The sequence below is a fragment of the Schistocerca americana genome, chromosome 2 (assembly GCF_021461395.2).
Source record: "Schistocerca americana isolate TAMUIC-IGC-003095 chromosome 2, iqSchAmer2.1, whole genome shotgun sequence".
NCBI classification, from domain to species: Eukaryota; Metazoa; Arthropoda; class Insecta; order Orthoptera; family Acrididae; genus Schistocerca; species Schistocerca americana.
In genome coordinates this window covers 724,264,937-724,292,255 of record NC_060120.1, presented here as the reverse complement: position 1 = coordinate 724,292,255, position 27,319 = coordinate 724,264,937, and the positions used below count along the sequence as shown (strand labels likewise).

The 27,319-nt window shown below is 40.5% G+C and overlaps 1 protein-coding gene across 1 annotated transcript in view; it reads left to right on the top strand.

The window, feature by feature from the left end:
- The window catches only part of LOC124594380 (pseudouridine kinase-like), a 258,924-nt gene extending 237,742 nt beyond the window's left edge, over positions 1-21,182 (top strand). The window contains exons 6-7 of the mRNA XM_047132749.1: positions 17,720-17,856; positions 20,640-21,182. Of these exons, the coding sequence (XP_046988705.1) occupies positions 17,720-17,856; positions 20,640-20,817 (315 nt within the window). The 3' untranslated portion in view covers positions 20,818-21,182. The remainder of the gene's footprint in view (positions 1-17,719; positions 17,857-20,639) is intronic.
- The last annotated feature ends 6,137 nt before the right edge of the window (positions 21,183-27,319 follow it).

Genomic DNA, 27,319 nt, shown 5'->3' with positions numbered 1-27,319 from the left:
AATCAAAATGCAAATAACTTACAGACCACTGATGATGCTTTACCTCAATAAAGCGAAATGCATCTGGTGAAAAAATTACACATTTTTGTTGTTGAAACAAGAGAACGAAAATACCCACAAGAATTATAAAGCAACTAGAGACACTATGGCCACACAAATGAAGAATTTAGGGTAGATTTGATGTAACTACTATAGGCAGCTGTGGCGCAGCAATGAATTTAAGGGGGGGGGGGGGGGGGGTGATAATTATTCCTGCCACTAGGTGAGGTGTAAAGGAGAGGTGAGGTGTAAAGGAGATGAGACAATGTGGTTCATAATGGTACTACTAATCTTCATTGGGGTGAAAGCATTATGGAACCAGTTCCCAGAAGGGAGTTCTGTTTGCCAAGCAAGAGGACGTAATAATCACCGATCATCACTGAATGATACAGGTGGTATTCATCACATGGGAGATGTGTAAGAAGGACTGGAGGTTATTCCATATATGCAAAGGAAGAGGGGTTGGATGGATGCTGGAGGTCACCTTATGAAAACAATATTTGGCACTGCTGATGAGGAAGACATTCAAAGTGTGAATGACTCAGTAAAAGAGGTTATGCAGTGGGCAACAGGGAACAAAGTCATGAGTGATTGTCATCCTATGCAGACTGCAAGTTTAGAGGAGGACATATTGAATAACACACGACTCCTATGACAACTGATTGGAGATGTAATGTGGAATGCCACAGCTACAGAAGAGGCAGTTAATCAAAATACCATGGAACTACAAACCAAAGTAAAATTCTATCTAAGTAATAATGACAAAATGATTGCAGTGCATAGAGGACAGTGTTTTGGAAACATGAGGGAAAGTAACAACTACGGGAGGTTATGCAACAGCCTATTAAGAGGTCATCTATGGGTAGGCTTGTTACCAGAGCAGTATTTAGAGGGTCTAAGGAAGATACAGGAGGAACTAACACTGGAATTGGGGTTGGTTTTAGAAACCAAGCCCAAAAACTTACCTTTTTATTTCAAGGCAGCCACAGGATCAGTGAGAACTGATGGAGTGAAAATTTCCATTTCCATTTCTATACAAACAGCAGGGAAACAAGCACGTTATGAGTGATGCATAGTTCATGTATATCCTGTCAAGTGGGGTATACTGAAGAAATCTGTTAGAGTAAAAACACAGCAGCTATTATTAATTGCAGAAGACAAGGCCAGATATGTAGGAAGTAGTTACAAAAATGCTACTGAGGGGAAATTGTGGTCTGTCTGAATACGGTAGTTAGAGAGGGGCAGGATTCCTGTGCAGTGAAATTGCTAATGGGGCAAAAGGAGGTAAGAGAATGCAATAAAGATGTGATTGAGCCAGAATTGTACTTTCAGTAGGTTAAGGCACATCAGTTGTACTCTACCTTTGACAAGATAGTAGTAGTGGCTAGTTGTTTTGAGGAGGGGAAGCTCACAAAGAGGCTAGAATTAAACGGGATTGGTTTGTTATTAAATGAAACAGCATGCGAGATAATGGGTCTTACTTTCCATCTGCCCACACTGATGTCAGGGATAACTTATTTGAATATTTCGCAACCTCATTTGTGTTGGCCAGAGGGACCCACAGAAGTGTTACCTGCTGCAAATCTAATTAGTTTAAATCAAACTCTGGGATGGACTTAATGCAATCTATGACCATGCTTCTGAACCAGCAGGAGTGATGAGTCTCCCTGGAAGCCTTCTTGCAGCATGAAAATTTATATCAGGAAAATCAGTACCAGAAAGAGATAATATTGGCTATTGTCACACCATCCATCACAGTGGCACTTGTTCTGCTGAACATAGTCATTGTTTTGGTACTAGAAGACAAAGAAAAAGACTGGGTTTGGACTCGGCCATCATTCAGATTCCAGTGGCTTGGATGCACTGAGCATAAAAGCAGCAGGACGACGAACACACAAGGGGGTAGTATTAAGGATAATTGGTTCATTAGAGCTTGTGAGTTTGGAATAAAAAGTTACTAGTCATCATACAAGAAGACTAGTAATGAAATAAGTTCCATAGTGTTTGAGTTAAGGACCAGGGCAAGGGGCCCTTTAGAAATGTGTAAGATTAAGTGATAGGGTTAAGGAAACCAATTGTTAGAATATTTCTTGAGAGACAAAACGGGCACAGAAGCTTTCTTCCCTCCTAGGCTGCATTTCTTTCACCACACCCCCCCTCCTCCATCCTCACTTCTTCCCCAATGTCGCCTCCTTTCCCTCTTTGTGTTCTGATGAATGTCAACCTGGCTATCCACCTGGTACCCTCCATTCTTTGCAGTTTTGTTCCTCTCGCCTGTTCTCTTTAATCCTTTTTGGTGTTTTGGTTTGACCTCCACATTTAAATTTTATGTCCTTTGTGTGAGCCATTTGGGGAAGAACTCCCTCCCTAGAGCCTATGTCATGGATTTCTTTCCCCACTTCCTTCACCTCTTCCTTCCCTACATAGGCCCCCTCCATCCTTCTTGGTCACCAACACATGTAGCCAGTCCATGTGGTGTGGCTGTCATGTGGGCACAAGTTGAGCATATGTGTGAACTGTCGCTTCAAGGCAGATTGCTTGAAGGTTCTTCGGGTTGCGGGTAGGTAAATTTCAATCCAGAAATGTTAGAACTGTTCAAGAATTTGGTCGATGAGAGATAATTGTGGATTTGATATCAGAGGAGAAAGCCATTCCCGTGGTCGCAGACAGTGAGCCTACTGTCGAGATGCAGGTTGGTGGAGTGCCCCCACCCCCTCCCCACTGTGCTGATAACTACAGATCACACTACTGATACCTGAGCTGTTGCCTCCATTGTATGCCAAGGAGTGGTTGGTTGTCATCCTGGAACATCGGAACACCTGACAACAGCTGCCGTGCCAGACAGCCCTTGCTGTGGGTGGGTGGCATCCATGGGGAGAGTCACTAATCAAAGTGGATGGTATCAGTGAAGATGCTTGGCACATGAAGTGTATCAAGCTGCAAAAGTCTGGTCATTCTCAAGCGGCCATCTCCTCAATGGGTAAAGGTTCATTGAATGGTGCTTTGTATGGCCCTGAAGCCTTTCCTCCCCTGACTACACCCACGGAGGAGGGTCAGGCTCACTGTTTTGGGATGAAACACTTTACCTGCTACCTGGTCTGTGCTAGGATGGATGGAAGCACAGTCACTGCCACAAAACCATTGTTTTTTGTGGAGAATATTAAGGACACATTTGGTGAAGTGGAGTCTCTCAGTAAGTTTCTTTTGCCACTCAATCTGCAGCCCTTCATGCTTGTGATTGTCTTGGTGATGTCCCAGTCTATTACGCCCTCACCAGTCTCAGAATGTGGTCCAGGGAGTGTTTTTTCATAGGGACCTTAACCATGCAAACTGATGAGGAACTCTGGACAAATCTGGAGTGCAGTGTTCATTTTGTTCAATGTATGCAGAAAGACTGTAAAGACAACCACACTGCTACTGGCACCATTATTCTGGTTTTTGAGGGAGGTAACCTTTCAGAGTAGGTCAAAATTATGGCTTACCGATGTGACATATGACTCCATACATCCTGCCACCCATGAAGCGCTTTTGGTGTTTGTGTTTTGGACATAGGTCTTCCCGCTGTATGCCAGACCCTCTGTATGGTGACTGTGGACACCACTCCATGAGGGAAGCTCCTATAGTCCGCCATCTGTGTGTGTAAGTTGTCAAGACCACCATTCTCCATGCTTTCCAGATTTCCCAGGTTACAAGAGAGAAAAGAAGACCCAAGAATGCAAGTCTCTGGATCATATGTCTTATGCTGAGGCTCGCTAAAAATGCAACTCCCTCTACCCAGTGTCGATATCATCTACTTTTGCCTCTGTTACATCCTATCCCCCTCCTTCCTCTTCCTTATCCCAGCTCCATCCCCCTCTCCCCTCCACCACTCCTGCAGTTCCCACACCCTTCCCTCCATGTGTTGCTCTCCCTCTCCTTCCACAGAAGTGCCCTCCCCCCCTTTTCAGTGCCTGCCAGTGATGGGGCTCCCTCTTTGGACCCTTTCCACCTGGTGTTTCTCAGGTCAGAAGCCTGCTACCACATCTCAGCACCGCAAGGTTGCCCGCTCTCTTTTGGTTTCAGATCTTTCAGAAGGCTCCTATCTCTTTGTGCCCTGCCCTCCTTAACCTTCAAAAGAAGAAACATAAGTGGCAGGACAGGGTCCCCCTAGTGTTCCTGAAAGTGCCATCTCCCCCCTCAGAACCTGAATCTGACATCTTTTTTAAGGATGTCCCCCATCCTTGTTGGTGACAACCACTGACCTGGTGATGTGACCTTCCCTTGGCTTCTTTATGTCTAGCCTGGACTCTTGCCACATGATAATGCTGTGGAATTGCAGTGGATAGTACTGTCACCTACCAGAAATACAACAACTTGTTTCCTCTTATTCTGCAACCTGTCTTGCTCTTCAAGAAATACACTTCCGTGATGACCACCCTCCAATGTTTCGTGGCTATTGGATGTTCTGTCAGAACTGTGCTGGCTCCAGGATAGCATCTGGAGGGGGAGACTGCATTTTGGTTGACATTTATGTCATTAGTGACTGCATCCCACTTCATACCAACCTGGCAGCAATAGCAGTATGAGTGCAAACGAGCCCACCAATTGCCATTTGCAGTGTCTGCCTCCCTCCAGGTAGGCCACTTCCTTATGCTGAACTGCTTACCTTCTTACAGCAATTCTCGCCACTGTATCTCCTCTTCAGGGACTTCAGTGCACACCACCCCCTGTGGTGGAGTGCCACTTTGATGGGTAGGGGCCTTCTAATTGACCAACTTATTACATACTTTGATTTGTGTCTCATCAATGACGGTTCCCCTACCCACTTCAGTGACACTCATGGTACCTTTTCTGCCATTGATCTCACCACCCCCTGCCCTGCTGTTATGGCTTCCCTACAGTAGTCACCCCATAACAATCTTTGTGACTTCAACCACTTTCCAGTGACTCTATCATTTCCCTGCCACTCCCAGGCAGATAGGCCCCCATGTTGGGAATTCTGCAGAGCCAGATGGCCATTATGTATGTCTGCTGTGCACTTCGATCTCTCTGACTGCATTGATGTAGTTGTGCGAGGCATCTGTGCCACTATTCTTCATGCTGCTGGCTCTGCTATGCACCTATCCATAGACCCCCCCCCCCCCCCCTCATTGTCGACCAGTACCATGGTGAAACAAGGACATATGAGTCACTATCCAGGACTGCCAATGGGTGCTGCAATGATTTAAATAACACCCTTCGCAGGCTAACATGATCACTTTTAAGCATCTCTATGCAAAGGTTTGCCAGCTTATTTGGCAGAGTAAAAGGAATTCTTGGATCACTGTATTTGGGACATATGCCTCTTCACATGTTTGGTCCAAGCTGCATAGCCTTCTGGATGGTCAGTGACAATGAACTGTCCAGGGTCCTACCCTAAAGGGTGTTGTGTGTGCTGATCCATTGGTCCTTACAGAACACCTCATGACACACTTTGCAACATCAGCTTCCTCTTCCTATCCTGCTATCTTTCTGTGACAGAACCAGGCCTGGACTCCATCCACAACCAGATGATCCAACGCTTGGATATTACCCAGAGGCAACATCTACTCAGGGTCTTCAGTTACATTGGGCTCATGGGTATCTTCCCATCACAATGGTGAGACAGCATAATTATCCCCTTCCTTAAGCCTGGGAAGAACCCAGCATCTCTTGAAAGCTACCTACTGATTAGCCTGACCAACATTCTTTGTAAGCTGCTCAAGAGGATGGTTTGCTTCCAATTAGGTTCAGTACTCTGGTCTTGGGGCCTTTTGTCTCCTTATCAGTGTTGCTTCTGGGGAGGACCATCTACAACTGACCATTTTCTAAGATTGGAAACAGCAATCTGACAGCCTTTTACTAACTGCCCTCACCTTGTCACAGTCTCTTCTTTGACCTACGTAAGACATATGACACGGCTTGGCGCAGTCACATTTTAGTTACTCTTCAGATTTTTGTCCATGAGTTTTTATCCAGCTGGCTCTTCCAGGTTAGAGTTGGCACTTCATTCAGCACTCCTCGGCTCCAGGAGAAACAATATCCCACAGGGTTCTGTATTAAGTGTCACACTCTACCTCATTGCTGTTAGTGGGCTTGTAGCCTCTGTTGGGCCTCTGGTTACCCTGGCGCTGTATGTCAACAATTTTTGCATGTGGTGCAGCTCCCAATCGGTATCATCTGCTGGACACTAGCTCTAAGGTACCATTTGATGGTCCTCTGCATGGTCCCTTTCCCATGGCTTCCAGTTTCCTCCCTCCAAAACCTGGGTTGTACATTTTAGCTGTTGACCCACTGTACACCCTGATCCATAGCTTTATTTAGGTGACCAGCACATGGATATTGTAGTGAAGTCCTGTTTCTTTGGCCTTCTTTATGATAAAAAGCTGCTGTGGCTGCCCCATATTCACTACATGAAGACTACCATATTTACTCGAATCTAAGCCGCACTTTTTTTCCGGTTTTTGTAATCCAAAAAACCGCCTGCGGCTTAGAATCGAGTGCAAAGTGAACGGAAGTTCTGTAAAATGTTGGTAGGTGCCGCCACAACTAACTTCTGCCGTCGAATATATGTAGCGCTACACAGGCATGCTTTGCAGGCACAAAGCTAAATACTGGCGCCAAAAGCTCTGAGTCAGTAAATAAATTAAAAAAAAAAAAAAGGTGGAAGAAGAGCTTTTTTATCCGCCCCGAGTTTCGACCACTGCATTTTCATACATTATCCAACGAAGTAAATACAAATTCCGTATTGTTCATCTTTGAATGTAGCATTTCAATGTACTTTGAAAATCCGACTGGTAAGATTGTTTGGGGTGCTTGTCAATATGACCAACTCTACATGCAGTATTCTCTTCACCATAAGAATAATGCGAATATAAACATTTTGCCATGTATTCTTTCGTGTTTGCTGCTATCTCATTTAAATCCTGTCTGCCTAATAAACTACGAAACTAGTGCAAGACAACAGCATACGCAGAAGAATATACCTATCATGTCATGTTTATATTCGTATTATTCTTATGCCTAATAGTAATACTGTCAGAAATGAAGCACGGCAATTGACTAGATTTTTAAATCTAAATGACTCTAATTTCTGTGCAGAATGTAATGTACAAAAGAGGCGTCTGCAAAGATTTTCAAACGGCGAAAAATTTTAGGTAAACTCTCGTTCAGAACATCTTCTATCATATGCAGACTATTATTTGGTTCTTGTTGATCATTATCAAAGAAAGCAGCAGTGTAAGTAACAACAAATAGCAGTCTCTTGCCATTGTTTCGCTAATGAGACAATTCCTCTCTCTTTTTTTTTTAATTTTAAGCGGCGGTAGCGTGCACAAAAACAAGCCATGCCGCGAGCGGCGACAGGTCGTAAACACACATTATCAGAATGCGATAAACCATGCATGACACAGTACAATAATGCATTTTCAGCTTAGAGTGATGTAAACACCTGTAACAAAGAGAACGGCACTTATCAGATCAAAGAAAAATAAGCAATCGATTCAAACCAGACAAAGCACGTGAAAAAGGAAGGGTACCCGTATAAATACAGACGGAGCGCCTGACGCATAGCAATGGCTACCTGGTAAAGCTTAACTGCTAAGCTTATGACTCGAACCAAACTACTGTACCTGTATCGTCATTCATTTGACCTAAATTGTGTCTCATATTACAATGGACCGACTTTGTTTTGATTTGGAGGTGCAGCCTAAAACTTTTCTCTCCTTTGAATTTCGAGTCTCAAATTTCAGGTGCGGCTTAGATTCGAGTGTGGCTTAGATTCGAGTAAACACAGTACACGCATGAGGAAGCTTAATGCCCTCTGCTCCCTGGCCTACACATCTTGGGGTGTAGACTGTGTTACTCTTCTCCATCTGTACCATGATCTGATTTTGCCTACACTAGATTAGTGTTGTCAGGACTATGGCTCAGTGGGTACTTCCACTCTGGAACTACTTGACCTTCTTCATCATTATTGGGTGCTTCTAGCAAATTGTGCCTTTCGCACTAGTCCTGTTGACAGTCTCGTTGCAGAAGTGGGGACTCCCCCTCTACAAATACGATAGAGCAAAGAGTTCCAGGGAGCTAGTATCTTCATTCTAAAATGATAGATAAGGCTGGATATGCTTTTACATCTTCTATTGGCATGGAACACCATTTAATGCCACAATCATGTAATATGTTCGCAGCGCAGATGCTAACCATTAAGAGGGCCCTCCATTTTGTTACTCAGGCTTTGCTCTACATTGTTATAATATGTACCAACTCGATGAGCAGCTTTCAGGCTATAGAGCAATACTACTCTCATCACCCTTTGGTCTCTGCTATCCATGACCTCTCTGCCCTTGGCAATGCTGCCTACGCAGTTGCCTTTCTCTTGGTCCCAAGTTATGTGGGAATCCCAGGGAATGAACTGGATGACCGTTTGGATAAGAGGCAGATAAGTACCCCACATGGTTCCAGGTGCAGATATGTGGATCCATATTAAATCTATCTTCACCCAAAAGTGGACTGACATCTGATGCACTACTGCACTCATTAATAAACTTAATGAACACTGCACAATCAAGGAGACTACTGCTGTTTAGTGCTCTTCCTTCCACTCCTCTTGGAAGGAGTCCATTGCCTTATGCTGTCTACGCATCGGTCACAGTAGGCTTGGTCATTGTTTTGTCTTTCATAAAAAACCACCCCAACAATGTAGTTGTGGAGCCAGACTGACAGTATCCCATATATTGTTGGAATGTCTCCTCCTTTTGTCCCTTCGTACTAAGTATAGCATTCCAGATTCCTTGTCTTTAATATTAGCAGACAATTCACAGGTGATTGAGTTAGTCCTCAGTTTCCTTCATGAAAGTGGTTTTTATTTTAAGTTCTAAGGTTTTGCTTTGCTTCTGGAGCAGGTACAGGGTGGTTGTGGTTGGGATCTGACTTTGTGTTTTCTGAGTCTGGGAACCATGATAATTCCTCTTTACAAAGACCACACTTTGCTTCCTATGTTTTATCCAGTTTTTAGATTTGACCTTCCCTTTCGTGCCTTGTATTGTGTATGATTTTAGTTTCCTCACTTTATAGTTTGATCCCTCTGACTGGATCTGCCCGCTTTCAGCAGACACCCTCTGTCTTACGCACATAACTTTTCAATCATAGGACTGATGACCTTACTGTTTGGGCCCATGACACCATCAATAAACCAGTCACTCAATCAATCAATTCTGCATTGCGAAGCAAAACACAGCCGATGGGCATTGTGAAGCAGAGACAGCTGGGTATGGTACAACAGTCAACACTGCAATGTCACAGCAGAAGGATGGAAGCCTTCCTCACTTGCCACCACAGAAGTGTTTAGAGTACATGCCTTAAGCCCTAAATGAACATAGTCTGGAGCATATAAGTACTCAGCCATTTGCGCACTAAAATATTCTTGTCTCACTATCACAGCCTGCACCACGAGCCTTTGACACACAGAGCGACATCCTAGAATGCTGTACAGGGTCCACTGTTCGACTTTGGGACAGAGCAGCCTGCCATGACTCATAAAAGCAGTCACTGTCAGAGCAGAAAGCTGCCCACTTACTGGAGGGAGGTCATGGCTGCCTCCACATAACTATCAGCTGGGTTGCTGCACTGTCATTGTGGTCGCAGACTGACGTTGCTGACAGCAGCATTCGAGTGACACCATGCTCAATCCCGCTTTTGCGGTATTAGCAGTGCTGGACATCCATTGTTAACTGGATGCTTCCACCAAGCTCTTCCTGATATACTATGGCCGAGGACCGGAAGAAAGATGTTAATTAAACAGCTCATTTCACTCTCCACATGTGACAATCCATGGGTCATCTAACAATGGCAAGGTAAAAGGTGCCCGTCAAAGTAGTCTCACAGAAGAAAAATACAGTTCCATCTGTGGCATTGCTCAGGAAATGTTAACCTTCAGTGAATCTCATTCAAGAATCACAATTTCATGAGGATTTTCAGTGCCTCTTACTCTCACATTGTGGAGATCAACATTCTCAGATAAGCTGAAGGTTGCTTCATCACTGAATATCAATCTGAAGGCAAAATGTTCATCCTCAAGGTGCTTCCTGCATTGTGTGGAAAACTGTGCAGTCATTGTCTTAGTTTGGATTTATCTGACATCCAAACAGGCATGATCATTGGCTTTTGTGACAAGGGTAGAAGCATTTTCAAAATGGCAAAGTTTGTAAACTGTTTGAGTGCCATCATGGTTAAAATATACTGTGCATGGCAAAATGACACTATCCAAAACTGGCACTTCTTAATGACCATTCAGCAAACGTTACTGCTTATGAGCCTCCACAGCAGGTTCATGGACCATAGGTGACTGCTATTCAGTGGCAGGAAGGCTAGAATTTGCATTCCGATACCACAAGTGGACATCCACTGATGGGGAGGAATGTTCTCAGGTGTAACTAAAGGAAAAGAAGTAAAACAAATCCCAAAAGGTAATTTGGCATATTAGGTGTAGAGAGAATAGCTTTGAAACCACAACATCCAAAAAGAAAGTGATTCATATAAAATTTGAAATGTAATTGACGTTCTTGAAAACTGTGTAATCAACTTTTACAATAATTTGAAATTCTGCAAAATTGAAAAATGAAAACTTCGTTGAACATAAATTACAGTAGGTTTCATGCCACATCCCTTCATGTGTAATAAAGTTTTTTTGAAAAGTAATCTGTCTACACAATGTGCTGTCATAATACATTTAACATACCTAATTAAAGTTTCTAAACATTCATTATTATTATTATAAGCATTTGTTTTGATTATTTTTGTTTTATATTTTAAACTGTTATTTTACATTTTAAATCCATTTTTACATGTTTTGTTTTTTAGTTTAACATTTCACATATATGTATTTTGTTAATTGAAAATAATACACAACTCATTTTTATGACACAAAATCTGTACAACAGTGATTATCTAGAGAAATGCTTAAAACATAATGCCTTTTAAGATCATTTAAATAAAATAAATGAAACTTCTCCATGTAATACACACTATGAACAACACAATATAAAACAAAATTCAGTAGGATTCACAGATTGTGGCAGGTGATACTTTAAATATCCTAGTTTGTATTAGGCATATTTCAGGACACAGGAAAACCTTGCCAAATAGAAGTGGTTACATACTATTGACTGCAGCTTGATTACAATTTTCAAATTTAGTTCCGCTGATCATTATGATGCCAGTCTCTACTTGAGAAACAATATAATAAAACTGCAATCACTAGTATATAATTGATTCTCTTTGCAAAGGTTCTCCAGTGTATTGAAATATGTCTGATACAAGTCAGTATATTTAGAAGATCTCCTGTCAAATTTAAAATCCTGCTGAATTTTGTAATATACTGCGTTGTTTGTCACGTGTATCACATGAAGTAGTTTTGTTTATTTTATTTCATGGTGTTACATTTTAAGCATTTCTTTCCAGATAATCATTATTGTACTGATCCTGCATCATAATAATGAGTTACTGTTATTTTCTATTAACAAAATACTTGTGTGTAAAATGTAAACTAGAAACAAAAAACATCAATTTAATCCAAAAAACATAAAAAGCAATTTAAAATGTAAAATAACAGTTGAAAACATACAACAATAATATGTAAGCAAAGAATTGGAATCATAATAAACATTTAGATATGTTGAAAATAGACAGGTTAAAAATGGTGTTTCAGAAACCAGTTTTATTGCACATGGATGGATGTGACATGAAAGCTTCTTTAATTTATTTTAAACCAAAAGGTTTTATTTTTCAGAATTAATTAATAGTGGTGAGGTATTTTGCAAAATTTCTAGTATTACATAACTTGATTATATAGTTGCCAAGAATATTAATTATATTTCACTTTTTATATGAAACATACTTCTTACATGTTGTCACATAGAAGAAGGTGTAAGTAGATGAATGATGAACACTAACTTCACTTCAGTGCAGAGCGAACTCCCTCCAATCAGAACACATATGGTATATATACAGCTACAGAATATTCCAGTACAATGATTATTGCCATTTGTGGATACTTCTAGAATGTACTCAAACTGAATATAGAAATTAAAACTTTACAGTTGAGGTAAGTTTTGAACTCACAACCGTCCATGCAACAGTCCAGTATCATAACAACTACACTATAGCAACTGTGGTACTCAGCTTTGTCAGTGACATTGCTCCCTCCTTAAGAGAACAGCGTCTCAGTGTTATGTCCTAGTCCGGGAACGAGTCATGGGTTCTGCATACTCTGACTCCCGATGACTGATGTTCACCCTGGCAGTGATCTTCTTAGAACTTCCCTTGCTGCTACGTTTTTCATCACCTTTCTGCTTGTTGCCCATCACTGGAGCTTCGAAATTAGCCTGGGTTGCAGGATCCTTGTAGGGCTCCATTTGAAGGATGTGGACCGTATCTCTGATCTTTCGTCGTCTTGTGTCAGGGTCAAAATCTTCAACTTCATAAGTAACATCAGACAACTGTCTTACAACCTTATAAGGTCCAAAGTAGCACCTGAGGAGTTTCTCAGAGAGACCAACCTTCTGAACAGGAGTGAGATCCAGACGAGGTTACCAGGCTGGTAGACAACAGGGCGGTGGCTCACATCATGCCTTCGGCGATCGTTTTCTTGAGCCTACAGCATGCAGAGTCAAGCTAACTGCCAAGCTTCCTCAGCTCTGGTCAACACCTGGCTGATGTAGTCATCATCCACGTCATTGGGCTGTAACGGAAACATAGTGTCCATCATCGTCATTGCCTCACGCCCATGCAGCAGGAAAAATGGCATAAATCCTGTGGTGTCTTTGTGGCAGTGTTGTGGGCAAACGTCACCAAAGGTAGCACCTCATCCCAGTTGCTCTGCTCAACATTGATGAACACTGATAGCGTGTCAGCCAAGATCTTATTAAGGCATTTCAATAAACCCGTTAGTTTGTGGATGGTAGCCCCATCATGTGATGGGTAATGTTGCACCGACATTGGGACCATGGAACTTGCATTAAGAAGCTTTCAGTTCCCATGGGTTTCACTCTGAAATTTAAAGTTACTGTGCTCTTGACTGACTAGGGGGTCTGGCATGGATTTTTGACTGAAGAAGGGGTCCACCAGCTGAAAAAGTTGGGAAGCCCTGATCCAGGGTATTGTCAATTCGTGGAAGAGGGTAAATGTCCTTTCTAGTTATCTTATTAAGCTTCCTTTAACCAACAGAAAAGCGCCAACTGCCATCCTTCTTCCTGATAAGAACCACTGGTGATGACAATGGGCTCTGTGAAGGCTCAAGCCTGAATGATGTCATTCTTCATCATTTCCTCTACCTTGTCATGAATTATTCAATGTTCCTTTGCTGACACATGGTATGCTCTCTGGCTTATTGGTTGATGGTCTCTAGTGCTAATCCAGTACTTGACCGCCGATTTGTATCATTTGCTCTTCACCTGTGAATTGAAGCATTCAGAGAACTCTTGAAGAATGGCAAGTAGCTTCTTCTGTTGTTCCTTATTGAGATCTGGTGATAACTCGAGCTAGATGATCTTATCTCATAGTTGGAGCACTAATTTCACCCACAGATTTGGCATGGGAGGTTTCTATGATGCTCAGCTGTTCTGCAATTAACAGCTTAGTGTCTGCTATGCACATGCATCTTGGAAGGATCTGCAGTTCTCAGTGACAGTTAACTATCCACATTTCATTTCACCAAATCCATTCTTAAACAAGACAACAGAGGCTGGGATGACCAAGTTATTCTTCAGTGCTATGCTTCTCTTACATTCCTCTACAAGATCCAGGATTGATGAATAGCATGACACATGACGGCTACCTTTCTAGTGCTGACTGCAGGAGTGATCACTTCATCCGGCATACATAGTCTCCACACACATTGATGTGCATCTTCCTGTCCACACTATCTCATTTCATCTAGCATAATATTCGAGTGACTACAATCTATATTTGCCTGAGAAGCTTTCAAAAAGGCCCATCTGAGAATGACGTCATGACTACACTCTTGTAAGACAATGAATTCTAAGGGGTGTGTATGGCCACTTATACCCACATGAATGACATGTCTTCCTGTAGGTTTTACGTATTTCCCATTAGCCACCTTCAGCAGAGATGTTTCGTTGTCGACGAATACGGTTTTCTGCAACTGGCAACGCTACTTTTCCGAAATGACTGAATATGATGCTCCAGAGTCCACAAGAGCTTGGGCTGCTTGGCCATCCCTGAGGATATTGACATAGTGTCCTATCATTTTTGTAGTGAACAACAGCGGAGGATTTTTCTCTTTGGCAGCGTCACCTCCAAGGCAGGTCCCACCCTTTAGTTTTCCAGGTTGCAGCAGCTAGGTGACCAGCTGGAGCCTCTAAACAGTGATGGAGACCTTGATTGACGTGTTGGGGTGCGTCCCCTCCAGCGGCTAGCTTGCGGCGATGGTGACTTATGGCATCCTGCACCCACATCTTCTTGTTCATCTTTGTCGTCTCAGAGTCGGCATCGGCTAAGATCGGTCTGCTGTCTCTGGGTCTTCCAGATGTCAGTCTTCCTTGATGCCCAAACAGATTTTTCATGTGGCATTGTAGGAACATAATTTCGCCTGGGTCTCTACTTTTTTACCATTTAAAGGGAAATGAAGGACGAGAAATTGGGTTCAATATCTTCCTCTCTTATGTCCTCTTTAAACGTCTCAGTTTTATGCTCATTGTGCAATCCAAGTGCCTTTTGAACTTCCTCTCTCACTATCTGATGAAGAACACTTGTGAAATCAGTTTCTTCCTCCATTGCAGACATCAATATGATGTTTGGAAGCCATTCAAATTTCTTGTATGTAATTCTTTTTTGATGCATTGTCTCAATATACTTTCACCATTTTATGAAGTCATCTGCTGTCAAAACAACCTTCAGGAGTAGGGCTTGATACATGTCCTCAGCAACACCCTTCATGAGATGTGCAACCTTATCTTCCTCCTTCACTCTAGGATCCACTATTTTACACAGCTCCAAGATGTCTTGAATGTAGGATGCTGTCATTTCTCCTTGCACTTCTGTCATTGTGTGTCGCCGGAATACTTGCACAGTTTCGCCTGGAATACTTCTCACCTTGTGAACTTCTCCTCGTTATTCTCATACTATTGCTTGACAGTGCCCTCCAAGTAGAAAAATACGTTAACCAAACACACAGTGTCATCCCAAGTGTTAAATTTGGCTATATGCTCATATACCTTCAGCCACTTGTTTGGATCTTGGCCATCATGTGTGGTGGCACACAGTTGCTGTCATCATAACACCCTCTTCTTCTTCTGTCTTTGATAGATTGTGATCTGTTGAATATGGCTCAAACTCGGGTTTCTCGCCACATAAACGGTGGCTCTGTCATGGCCTGATGGGAGCCACTGTGTCACTGATAATGTGTGATATCAAAAGTTCCAATACCCCGCGTCTCCACCAGAATAATATCATATAGAAGAAGGTGTGAGTAGATGAATGACGAACACTAACTTCACTTAACGAATGTTTATTCAGCACCTACCAGAGCATAGAGTGAACTCGCTCCAGCCAGAACACATATGGTATATATACAGCTACAGAACATTCGAGTACAATGATTCTTGCCATTTGTGGATACTTCTAGAATGTACTTGAACCAAATACAGAAATTAAAATTCAGGTGAGTTTTGAACTCACAACCCTCAATGCCACAGTCTAATATCATAACCACTACACTATGGTGACTGTGCTACTCAGCTTCTTCTGTGATAATATCATAGCTTCATTGGGATCGTTTTGTTTCCTTGTGAATGGTGACTGTTGTCTTTTCAGATGAATCACATTATATGCTCCAGCAGACAGATTGCCGATGGTGTATATGATGTGAAATGTCTGAAAGCAAGAAAGAAGGGAGTGTTAAGGTCTGGGAAATGTTTTTGTTGCATTAGCTAGGTGGTCTCATCATTCTGGAAAGCACAGTGGATTAACATAAGCATGCCTCTACGGGAGTCAGCATGGCCCCACATCCCTTTTGGTACCTTTCAGAACCTTACGGACTGTTTTTCCTGCACATATCACAGTGGTCCATGTTGAAAAATGTGGCTATTTAGGCTTTTGACAAGTGGTCACCCTAATGTGACTCAACAGTGTAATAAGAATGTGAACTCCTTTGCCAAATGTAAAAGATGATAACTTTGTGTACATTTATGTGCAGTCACAATTCTATATTATTTTTAATAACAAGGTAGTGAGAGGTGCCTGTTCCATGTTCAATGGTTGGATTAAAAGTGCTTCATTTATCATGGGGAGTTCTTCCCCTCTGGAACCATAGTTCAGTATTGTTTCATGTGATGTTTTGTCGTAAAAAATGTCGTGTGACTAGGGCCTCCCATCAGGTAGACTGTTCGCCGGGTGGAAGTCTTTTGATTTGACGCCACTTTGGCAACTTGTGTGTCGATGGGGATGAAATGATGATGATTAGGACAACACAACACCCAGTCCCTGAGCGGAGAAAATCTCTGACTCAACTGGGAATCGAACCCTGGCCCTTAGGATTGGCATCCTGTCGCGCTGACCACTCAGCTACTGGGGGCTGACATGTTTTGTCATGCTTGCTGTGTACAAAACCATCCCAGTCCATTTTTGGACAATTAAAGTCTCTCCAATAATGATCATACATTTGGGAAATGCAAGTTCTAGCAATCTAGGTTCTGTCTAACATTTCAAGTTACCTTTCTTGGGGTGTGGGGTTGGGGGGGGGGGGGGGGGGGGGGGTAGGGGGTTGTCTTGTAAGTCATAAGGAGGAGGATAGAAGTTTATACTCACACTTGATACTGAATTTTGGCCTAACAATTTTACATACAGCTCCAGTTTCAGTCTAAGTGAGTTCTAAGTTCTTGTCACCTCCATTTCCCATCACCCTATCTTATCGAAATTCCGTTAAATATACCCCAACAATCTCACTGCTGCCAAATTAGGGTTTTAGCCAGCTTTATGTACCTAATATTAAATGCAAGGTTCACTGTCTTTCATGAATGCTTAAAACTCTGGAACTTCGTTGTGAATGCCCTGGCAGTTGGCTACTAGGATTTTAATAGTTTCATCTGTAAATGGTCAGGGTGCAGAGGGAGTTCTTACAGTAACACTTTGGGTTCTTCTATGGCTCTTGTCATGTAGACTGGATAGAGTGTTCTGAACTCTGCTGCACAAGTGTAAGAAATAGCACCCTGGCTTGTCACAGAACCATCAAAATTTCTGGCTGAAGCCTTCCACATGGTTCAAAACTACAGACTGAGAGCTTAGTTGAAATTCTGTGACCAAATGAAAGGTTATACAATTTTGTTTGACTACAGTACCATCTATAAGGGCATTGAAAATGGGTTCAGATAAAACTTGCCTAGGTTTTAGCATTGCTGATAATATGCAACTGAAAGAAGGGATTTTTCACTTGAATAACTGAAGGTGATAATATTTTCACTCGCACTGCACTTCCTTTTAGTATGAAACTGTTATTGTCACATTGTGGACTCCATTGTCTGTGCAAAGTTTTAATTGAAACTCTTTTTTGTGGAATGGACACTTCTTGTGATATTATTTTGCAAAGGTTAAACTGGGACACCCTATGTATAGTTTATTTATGTTAAGAAATTTACCACCAAGTGCAGATAAAGATACTCTGTTGCAGATAATTCGTAGAGGTAAGCCAGATGAGCCATTTTATGCACAAGGAAAATGGCTGAAACAAACTGGTGACATCAGTGCCCGCCTCTACCCAGCAAAAAAAGTGACAAACTTGGTGAATGTCATGGGAGCTGGTGACTGGTAAGCATCATCTCAAAAATAAAAGTGAAATCACCTACTATGTGCTATTTATGTTGTGAAAAGTGTTATTAATTGTATGGCAAGCAACAGCATTGATTGTGAAGCCACATGGCAAGTAGTAATATACTGTAAACATTAAGCTACCCAGTAGGAGATAAACCACAGCTTTTAGTGTAATATAGGAGATGGCAGCTTTTTTCATAGTTTAAGCATAACTAGCATGAAGTGGTAAAGTGATAGTTCATACAGTCAAAACAAGGCACTGACTATTACGTACTGATGATTGGACCCTAAGCACATAACATACTGATAACTTTTCTTCCATTATTTTAGTGTGTTTAATCCATGTCAATTGAAACTGGTATTCACCATTTTATAGTTTATAGATTATTTATGGTTGATGATTTAGAGTTGATTTCCCTCTTTAAACTGAAATTTGAGCTATTTTTAGGGTTCCATAACTCAATCAGTAAAAACTGAACACTTAGAGGAACATTTTGTTGTCTGTCTCACAGTTACGACATTTTTTCCCAGGAACAGGTAGAGGTACCAAGTTAAATTTATATCACATACTAAGGTCTATGGTCCCTTGGTGGCCTGAAAAAAGCTTGATATGTCACCTCTGCATCTATTATCAGTTGCTCTTTACATCTTCATGCTCCTTTGCAACAGCCTTTTTGTTCTTCATTTATAATTTTGTTCTGTGTTGTGTGTGTCATTAATTTCTGTGTAATAACTGAAGTTAATATTTTGTATATTGTTGGTAGGCATGTTATGGGGTGATATTTTGCTGGGTTTGCTGTGTCTGCTTGATCTTTAGGTTTCAGATAAGTTATTCCTTGTGTAAGTGTATCAGGGACTGTGTATGGGTCTGCAATGTAACTGTTAAATAATTTAGTTACATGTCAATTTGTTGAGGTGAACTTCTTTAGCCAGAAATTTGCTATTTTATCTTTTCTGGGGGCTTTCCAATTGTGCGTAGAATTAATTGCTCGGGTGACTTCATGTTGCAAAATTATCACTTCAGGCATTTGTGGTATCATCTTGTATGTGTCTGTTTCTGCTTGTATCCATCGTGCATGTCTATTATGTTGTACCAGCTTTGACCATATGTTGCTCCAAAAGTGTTCCATGTCTGTTATGTTTGGTGGATTGTCTATTTTAATGTGTGTGTTATTGTCTGGTAAAATTTCTTTTGGTTTGTGTTGAATGTTTGGTTTTGTTTCCTTCTATTTTAACTTTTTTCATATCTTCTAAGTCATTTGGCCAATGCTTGTAATTTCTGCTTCTTTTCATCTAATTGCTATATCGCTTCTTGTTGTGAGATTTTACCTAACCTTTTTCATTTTCTGTCTGATATTTCATTTCTTATAAATTGTGTTAGCTGTCCAATGTCTTTTCTCAGTTTTTCTATTCTGATCTGTAGCCTGTGTTGCCATGCTGGTTTTGTGGGTTTCTTCTGTGTGTTGGTTGTGTTTGATCTCTGCCTAGTGTGTATATTTAGTGTAGTGAGTGCTCCTATATAAACCAGTAGTTGTAACTCTTCCATAGTTGTATTTTCATTTATTTTGTTGTGTATGATTGTGTTGATAGTTGTTATTGTTGTTTTGACTTGTGGATTATTTGGTGGTCTATGCAAGAATGGTCTAATGTCTGTATTTGTGTCTTTGTATGCTATATATGTCAGCTGAAATTTTTCTTCTATATCTAACATGTGTGTCCCTTCGTGTTCTATTTGTGCTTGTTCTGGTGGCTGTCTTAAGATTTCGTTTCCCTCTTATTGTTTAATTGATGTGTATTGTTCTTTGTTTGTTTGTTTTCTTCCTCTTCTTCTTCTTCTTCTTCTTCTTCTTCTTCTTATTATTATTATTATTATTATTATTATTATTATCATCATCTCTATACGTAATTAATTTTGTGTAGAAACCTCAGAACACAAGCTCTACTTGCACTTGTTTGGTTTTTTTTTTTTTTTTTCATTATATTCAGTGTTAATTTATTACATGTACATAATTGCAAAGATACTTGAGCATTTCATTTCTCGCCTCAGCTGCGTTCTGGAGGTTGTATATGTAAGTATAATGTTGCTGTCATCAACTAAACAAATTTTTTCTCAAATTTTGTCTGAAAAAATCCAACAACATAGGCAAGCACAACTGATGTTTTGATTTTCATTACTGCAGTATTTTTCTGATTTATTTCTTGAAACATATTATCCTGTGTTTGCAGATGACAAAATGCTTGGATCAGAATTTGTAGAGCAATCCTTTAATGCTTGTCATTGTTATCACCTCCATATCATATAGTCATTTTGATCAGCACAATTTTAAATTGTTTTAAGAAGATAAAAGCACTGTTAAAGCTAGAGCTGAATACAACATGTTGAAAATTTGAAGTAATCTGTACTATTTTTAAGATTCATTTTATTTCTTTTACTTAAACTTGCCCTCATTTTAAGAGTTACTGTGATCTTGAAATGTTCTGCAACAATATTTCTCAGGTAAGAATACCTTTAATCTTATACTTTGACTAATATATTAATTCAGTGCCTCAGTTATGCTCCTCTCAATTCAGTGGATAAGCACAATAATAGACTATGACCAGTGTAGTAGTTCACTGCTTCAGTTTTTCCAACAGGACTTTATAGGTTAGTTCAGATTAATCTTGAACTTTGGCTAATGTAATAATCCTACTCACCAGTTTTGTAGAGTAGTGATAGACTTCCCACTTAGTCTTACGTAACATGTTTTCATTGTCTGTGATACTGTTGCACTCATTTACAGCTTGGCTGCTGGTTTCATAAGAGGCATGTTGCTAGGGCTGTCCGAGGAGAGGTGTGCTGCTGTGGGACTAGCCTGTGCCTCTGCTGCCCTTAATAATGACTGTGCTGTGCCAGTTCGCCTTCTTTCTGAGAATGCTATCAGACAGACCACAGCTGCCGAATTTCTATCACTGCATTAAGTATAATGTGTAGATAGCGTTTACCAAGCTGGAATTATCATAAATGTGAGAACGATGGCAGAGGGATGGAATTGGTGATATTTTTATCTGCTTTGCAATTTAACTGTAAATAAATCTACATTTTTATATTCTGTTAATTGGGAGGCAGAACTTTGTCATATTCATATCCTTAAAACACAGAATAGTAACTGCTATAATTTTATGCTGAATGGTTTTCCTGTAAAACATGAAATGACTACAGCAGTATGTGTGTAAGATTGTAGCAATGTAGAAGTTTAACTGCACATGATACCCAAGCCACAAAATGTGATGATGGTTTTTGGAGCGAACTGAAACCAGTCATAATAAATAGAAGAAAAACTTTATGATGCAGACAATGAATAAAGTGTTTTAAATTATTAGGCTTATGGATCCTAAGGCAGTATATCACAGATTAAAACTTATATAAAGTAATTTAGAAGTAATTCCCAGAATTATCAATATGAATAGTTTATTAAACAATGGAAAATCCAGGATGGAATGTAACAATACCATGAAAAAGAAAGTTGCTACTCACCATATAGCAGAGATGCTGAGTCGCATAAGCGCATGTGCGCACGCACACATGAACACACACAACTAGTGTGTCTGTGTCTTCTATTGTTGATGAAGACTTTAATGGCCAAAAGCTTTATTTGTGACAGTCGTTTTGTTGTACCTATCGTGGCTTAACATCTCCACTATATGGGGAATAGTTTATTAGCATTACCCATTATTTGTTAGTGCATTTTGCAGAGAGCCTATAATGACTGAACCTGCTTGTTATTAACTCGACTTATTCCACATCCCAGAGTGGTCTCCTTCACAACGGTGTTTACAAAATATGTATGAATTAGTGAATTAATGTGGCATGCACACACTAATTAGTATACTGCTACTCTTTTCTCATTGTGCCATCTTATGCTAGGCCATTTTGCCACACAAAACAGCAGTGAGATGCTTTTAGCTTACAGTGACATAAACTGCTCCAAAAATGCAGACTTTTATTTTAACATCTCCATACTCAGGTGCAATATTTGTGATTGCAAGGATTCTCATATTTTAACTAGTTTTTCCATGGAAAAGGTAAGCGAAAATGAGATACCAGACCATCTTTATGCATCAAAGTAAAAAAAAAAAGTTTCCAAAAAGAAAAAAGTAACATGTTACTAACTTGCATTTTTGACTAATGACTATTAAAGCAGAGTGGATTAAGTCTAAATATGATCCACCTTTATGTCAAAAGCTAATGCTCAAGGTCTTCATAAATTTCTTTGTGTGAGTTGTTTGAGAGTGTTTACTTTCCTGTCCTGCTAAAATTATATCATTGATTTAAATCAAACCACAGTTATTACTTTTGACCATTACATTATTGTTGTACAGATAGCTGAATACAATTTCTGAAAAACTGATGCCTTTTCTAGCATCGCCTTATTCACAATTTTCTGCAAATATGAAGCATATCCCATGAACAGAAAAATGTATTAAGTATTCCAGTCTTAAGTGAGGGGCGTTGGAATAATGTACAGAACTATCTCAGTGGTATTAATTTACTGCAAAATTAATGAACGAATTTTGTTGTTGTATGTGATAACTTTATTATTTATCAGAAAACTCCACAGGCATCAACACAAACTTCGCAAACACTCATCATGCTCTGTTTGTTCCTGAGATCATGTTGTTGTTGTTGTTGTTGTTGTGGTCTTCAGTCCTGAGACTGGTTTGATGCAGCTCTCCATGCTACTCTATCCTGCGCAAGCTTCTTCATCTCCCAGTACTTACTGCAACCTACATCCTTCTGAATCTGCTTAGTGTATTCATCTCTTGGTCTCCCTCTATGAATTTTACCCTCCACGCTGTCCTCCAATGCTAAATTTGTGATCCCTTGATGCCTCAAAACATGTCCTATCAACCGGTCCCTTCTTTTTGTCAAGTTGTGCCACAAACTCCTCTTCTCCCCAATTCTATTCAATACCTCCTCATTAGTTATGTGATCTACCCATCTAATCTTCAGCATTCTTCTGTAGCACCACATTTCAAAAGCTTCTATTCTCTTCTTGTCCAAACTATTTATCATCCATGTTTCACTTCCATACATGGCTACACTCCATACAAATACTTTCAGAAACGACTTCCTGACACTTAAATCTATACTAGATGTCAACAAATTTCTCTTCTTCAGAAACGATTTCCTTGCTATTGCCAGTCTACATTTTATATCCTCTCTACTTCAACCATCATCAGTTATTTTACTCCCTAAATAGCAAAACTCCTTTACTACTTTAAGTGTCTCATTTCCTAATCTAATTCCCTCAGCATCACCCGATTTAATTTGACTACATTCCAATATCCTCGTTTTGCTTTTGTTGATGTTCATCTTATATCCTCCTTTCAAGACACTGTCCATTCCGTTCAACTGCTCTTCCAAGTCCTTTGCTGTCTCTGACAGAATTACAATGTCATCGGCAAACCTCAAAGTTTTTATCTCTTCTCCATGAATTTTAATACCTACTCTGAATTTCTCTTTTGTTTCCTTTGCTGATTGCTCAATATACAGATTGAATAACATCAGGGAGAGGCTAAAACCCTGTCTCACTCCCTTCCCAACCACTGCTTCCCTGTCATGCCCCTCGACTCTTATAACTGCCATCTGGTTTCTGTACAAATTGTAAATAGCCTTTCGCTCCCTGTATTTTGCCCCTGCCACCTTCAGAATTTGAAAGAGAGTATTCCAGTTAACATTGTCAAAAGCTTTCTCTAAGTCTACAAATGCTAGAAACGTAGGTTTGCCTTTTCTTAATCTTTCTTCTAAGGTAAGTCGTATGGTTAGTATTGCCTCACGTGTTCCAACATTTCTACGGAATCCAAACTGATCTTCCCCGAGGTCCGCTTCTACCAGTTTTTCCATTCGTCTGTAAAGAATTCGCGTTAGTATTTTGCAGCTGTGACTTGTTAAACTGATAGTTCGGTAATTTTCACATCTGTCAACACCTGCTTTCTTTGGGATTGGAATTATTATATTCTTCTTGAAATCTGAGGGTATTTCGCCTGTCTCATACATCTTGCTCATCAGATGGTAGATTTTTGTCAGGACTGGCTCTCCCAAGGCTGTCAGTAGTTCTAATGGAATGTTGTCTACTCCCGGGGCCTTGTTTCGACTCAGGTCTTTCAGTGCTTGGTCAAACTCTTCATGCAGTCTCATATCTCCCATTTTGTCTTCATCTACATCCTCTTCCATTTCCATAATATTGTCTTCAAGTACATCGCCCTTGTATAAACCCTCTATATACTCCTTCCACCTTTCCGCCTTCACTTCTTTGCTTAGAACTGGGTTTCCATCTTCGCTCTTGATATTCATACAAGTGGTTCTCTTCTCTCCAAAGGTCTCTTTAATTTTACTGTAGGTAGTATCTATCTTACCCCTAGTGAGATAAGCCTCTACATCCTTACATTTGTCCTCTAGCCATCCCTGCTTAGCCATTTTGCACTTCCTGTCGATCTCATTTTTGAGACGTTTGTATTCCTTTTTGCCTGCTTCATTTACTGCATTTTTATATTTTCTCCTTTCATCAATTAAATTCAATATTTCTTCTATTACCCAAGGATTTCTACTAGCCCTCGTCTTTTTACCTACTTGATTGTCTGCTGCCTTCGCTACTTCATCCCTCTTCTACTGTATTTCTTTCCCCCATTCCTGTCAGTTGTTCCCTTATGCCCTCCCTGAAACTCTCTACAACCTCTGGTTCTTTCAGTTTATCCAGGTCCCATCTCCTTAAATTAGCACCTTTTTGTAGTTTCTTCAGTTTTAATCTACAGTTCATAACCAGTAGATTGCGGTCAGAGTCCACATCTGCCCCTGGAAATGTCTTACAATTTAAAACCTGATTCCTAAATCTCTGTCTTACCATTATATAATCTATCTGATACCTTTTAGTATCTCCAGGATTCTTCCATGTATACAACCTTCTTTTATGATTCTTGAACCAAGTATTAGCTATGATTAAGTTATGCTCTGTGCAAAATTCTACCAGACGGCTTCCTCTTTCATTTCTTCCCCCCAATCCATATTCACCTACTATGCTTCCTTCTCTCCTTTTTCCTGCTGACGAATTCCAGTCACCCATGACTATTAAATTTTCGTCTCCCTTCACTACCTGAATAATTTCTTTTATGTCATCATACATTTCATCAGTTTCTTCATCATCAGCAGAGCTAGTTGGCATATAAACTTGTACTACTGTAGTAGGCGTGGGCTTTCTGTTTATCTTGGCCACAATAATGCATTCACTATGCTGTTTGTAGTAGCTTACCCACACTCCTATTTTTTTATTCAATATTAAACCTACTCCTGCATTACCCCTATTTGATTTTGTATTTATAAGCCTGTAATCACCTGACCAAAAGTCCTGTTCCTCCTGCCACCGAACTTCACTAATTCCCACTATATCTAACTTTAACCTATCCATTTCCCTTTTTAAATTTTCTAACCTACCTGGCCGATTAAGGGATCTGACATTCACGCTCCGATCCGTAGAACGCCAGTTTTCTTTCTCCTGATAACGACATCCTCTTGAGTAGTCCCCACCCGGAGATCCGAATGGGGGACTATTTTACCTCCGGGTTATTTTACCCAAGAGGACGCCATCATCATTTAACCATACAGTAAAGCTGCATGCCCTCGGGAAAAATTACGGCCGTAGTTTCCCCTTGCTTTCAGCCGTTCGCAGTACCAGCACAGCAAGGCCGTTTTGGTTAGTGTTACAAGGCCAGATCAGTCAATCATCCAGACTGTTGCCCCTGCAACTACTGAGAAGGCTGCTGCACCTCTTGAGGAACCACATGTTTGTCTGGCCTCTCAACAGATACCCCTCCGTTGTGGTTGCACCTACGGTACGGCTATCTGTATCGCTGAGGCCCGCAAGCCTCCCCACCAATGGCAAGGTCCATGGTTCCTGGGGGAGGCATGAGATCATGAAGGCTGTATATAGTGAAGTTGAAGTTGATACCAGGTTTCTTGAATCTGTACTATGATAACGAAAGAAAATACATCCTTACTGAATACTGAGAGTCATGCAACTGATGACATCCTAGCCAATGTAATTCAGTATGTTGTCTTTCATGGGAAGATATTTACAGAAGTGAAAGTAGCATCTAGCATAAAAGGGGATCCAATAGTGGTACCTAGATTTCCTTTGCTACAAGTGGAAGGATGGTAGTGATTGATTATCTTGCCAGGTGCCTCAGCTACACACTACTTCCCATTTATTTGATCTACTGTCAAGAAAGCATCATTTATCTCAGAAAGCTGTTTGTTTGCATACATTTTTTCACATGTTCAGCACTTTCTGCAGTTGTGAAATGACAACAACATGCCAACATCAAATTTTGTCAAAAACTGTTTGGTGGGAACTGATGTGGTGTTATGAGTCTGATGCAGAATGACGCCCCCTTTAACTAATGGAAGATTACTTCAGCACCAGAAATGAAGTAAGCAAAACAGGTGAAAACCAATATGAAATCAATGTTGGTTTATTTTTGCAATGTATAAGGAATAATTTACCATTAATTTGTTCCCAAAAGAAACCACAGTTAACCGGAATTACCATCCCCAAGTGAAAAATTAATTGTGTGAAGAACTGAAGGAAAAAAAAACCCAGCCAGATTTGTGTCAATCTGAGGATTGAATCCTCAACCAATTTGCCCCCAGTCACACAACATTATCAACAAGTTTTAGGACAAAAACAAAATACAAAGATTTTGCACCCAAGTTGCTAACTGTATCTGACCCTGTGGCCCTTCCTCGATTACTAGATAGGAAAGGGACATGCAAGGGAAGTGTTCACCAAAAACTTGGAAAATAATTTATGAGAACTAGAACTCCAGCTGACAGCTACAGGCTCCCAATATAAAATGATCTAAATTTCATTAGCTAATTAGAGAGAGTACATATAATACTTAGTAGAAATAACTGGTCAGTGGCTGTATTTGGACATTTCAGTGTTCTGTCGTGGACACCTCTCGTCAAGAACACCTAGAATTACTCATGTCCAACTTCAGTTTGATACCCACAGTAATAACAAGAGTGGAGCATAGTACAACAGCAATTGATAATTTGTTTCTAAATCTAATGTTTTTCATGAAATAGATGTGAGCCACATAATAAATAGTTTATATGAAATTGATGATCAAATGGCAGCAATAAAGCAGCCTATCAGTCAGGTTTAACTAAGGTTTTTTTATCTCCACAGGTATGACAATGCTGCAAACCCATCCTGTCCACACAAACATAACTATTCTAGCCAATAGTGGTGCTCAACACAGAAGCCAGTGAGCTTGACCCCAGAAGAGAAGCAGGGGAGAAGAGAGTCCAAACACTGTGTAGAGACTGGCACAGAGAAAAGCACAAAACACGGCCAGTGTGAATGACTGAAATAACTAGCATGCAGGACCAAGAACATGGTGCGATGTGAAAGTGATGGCATAA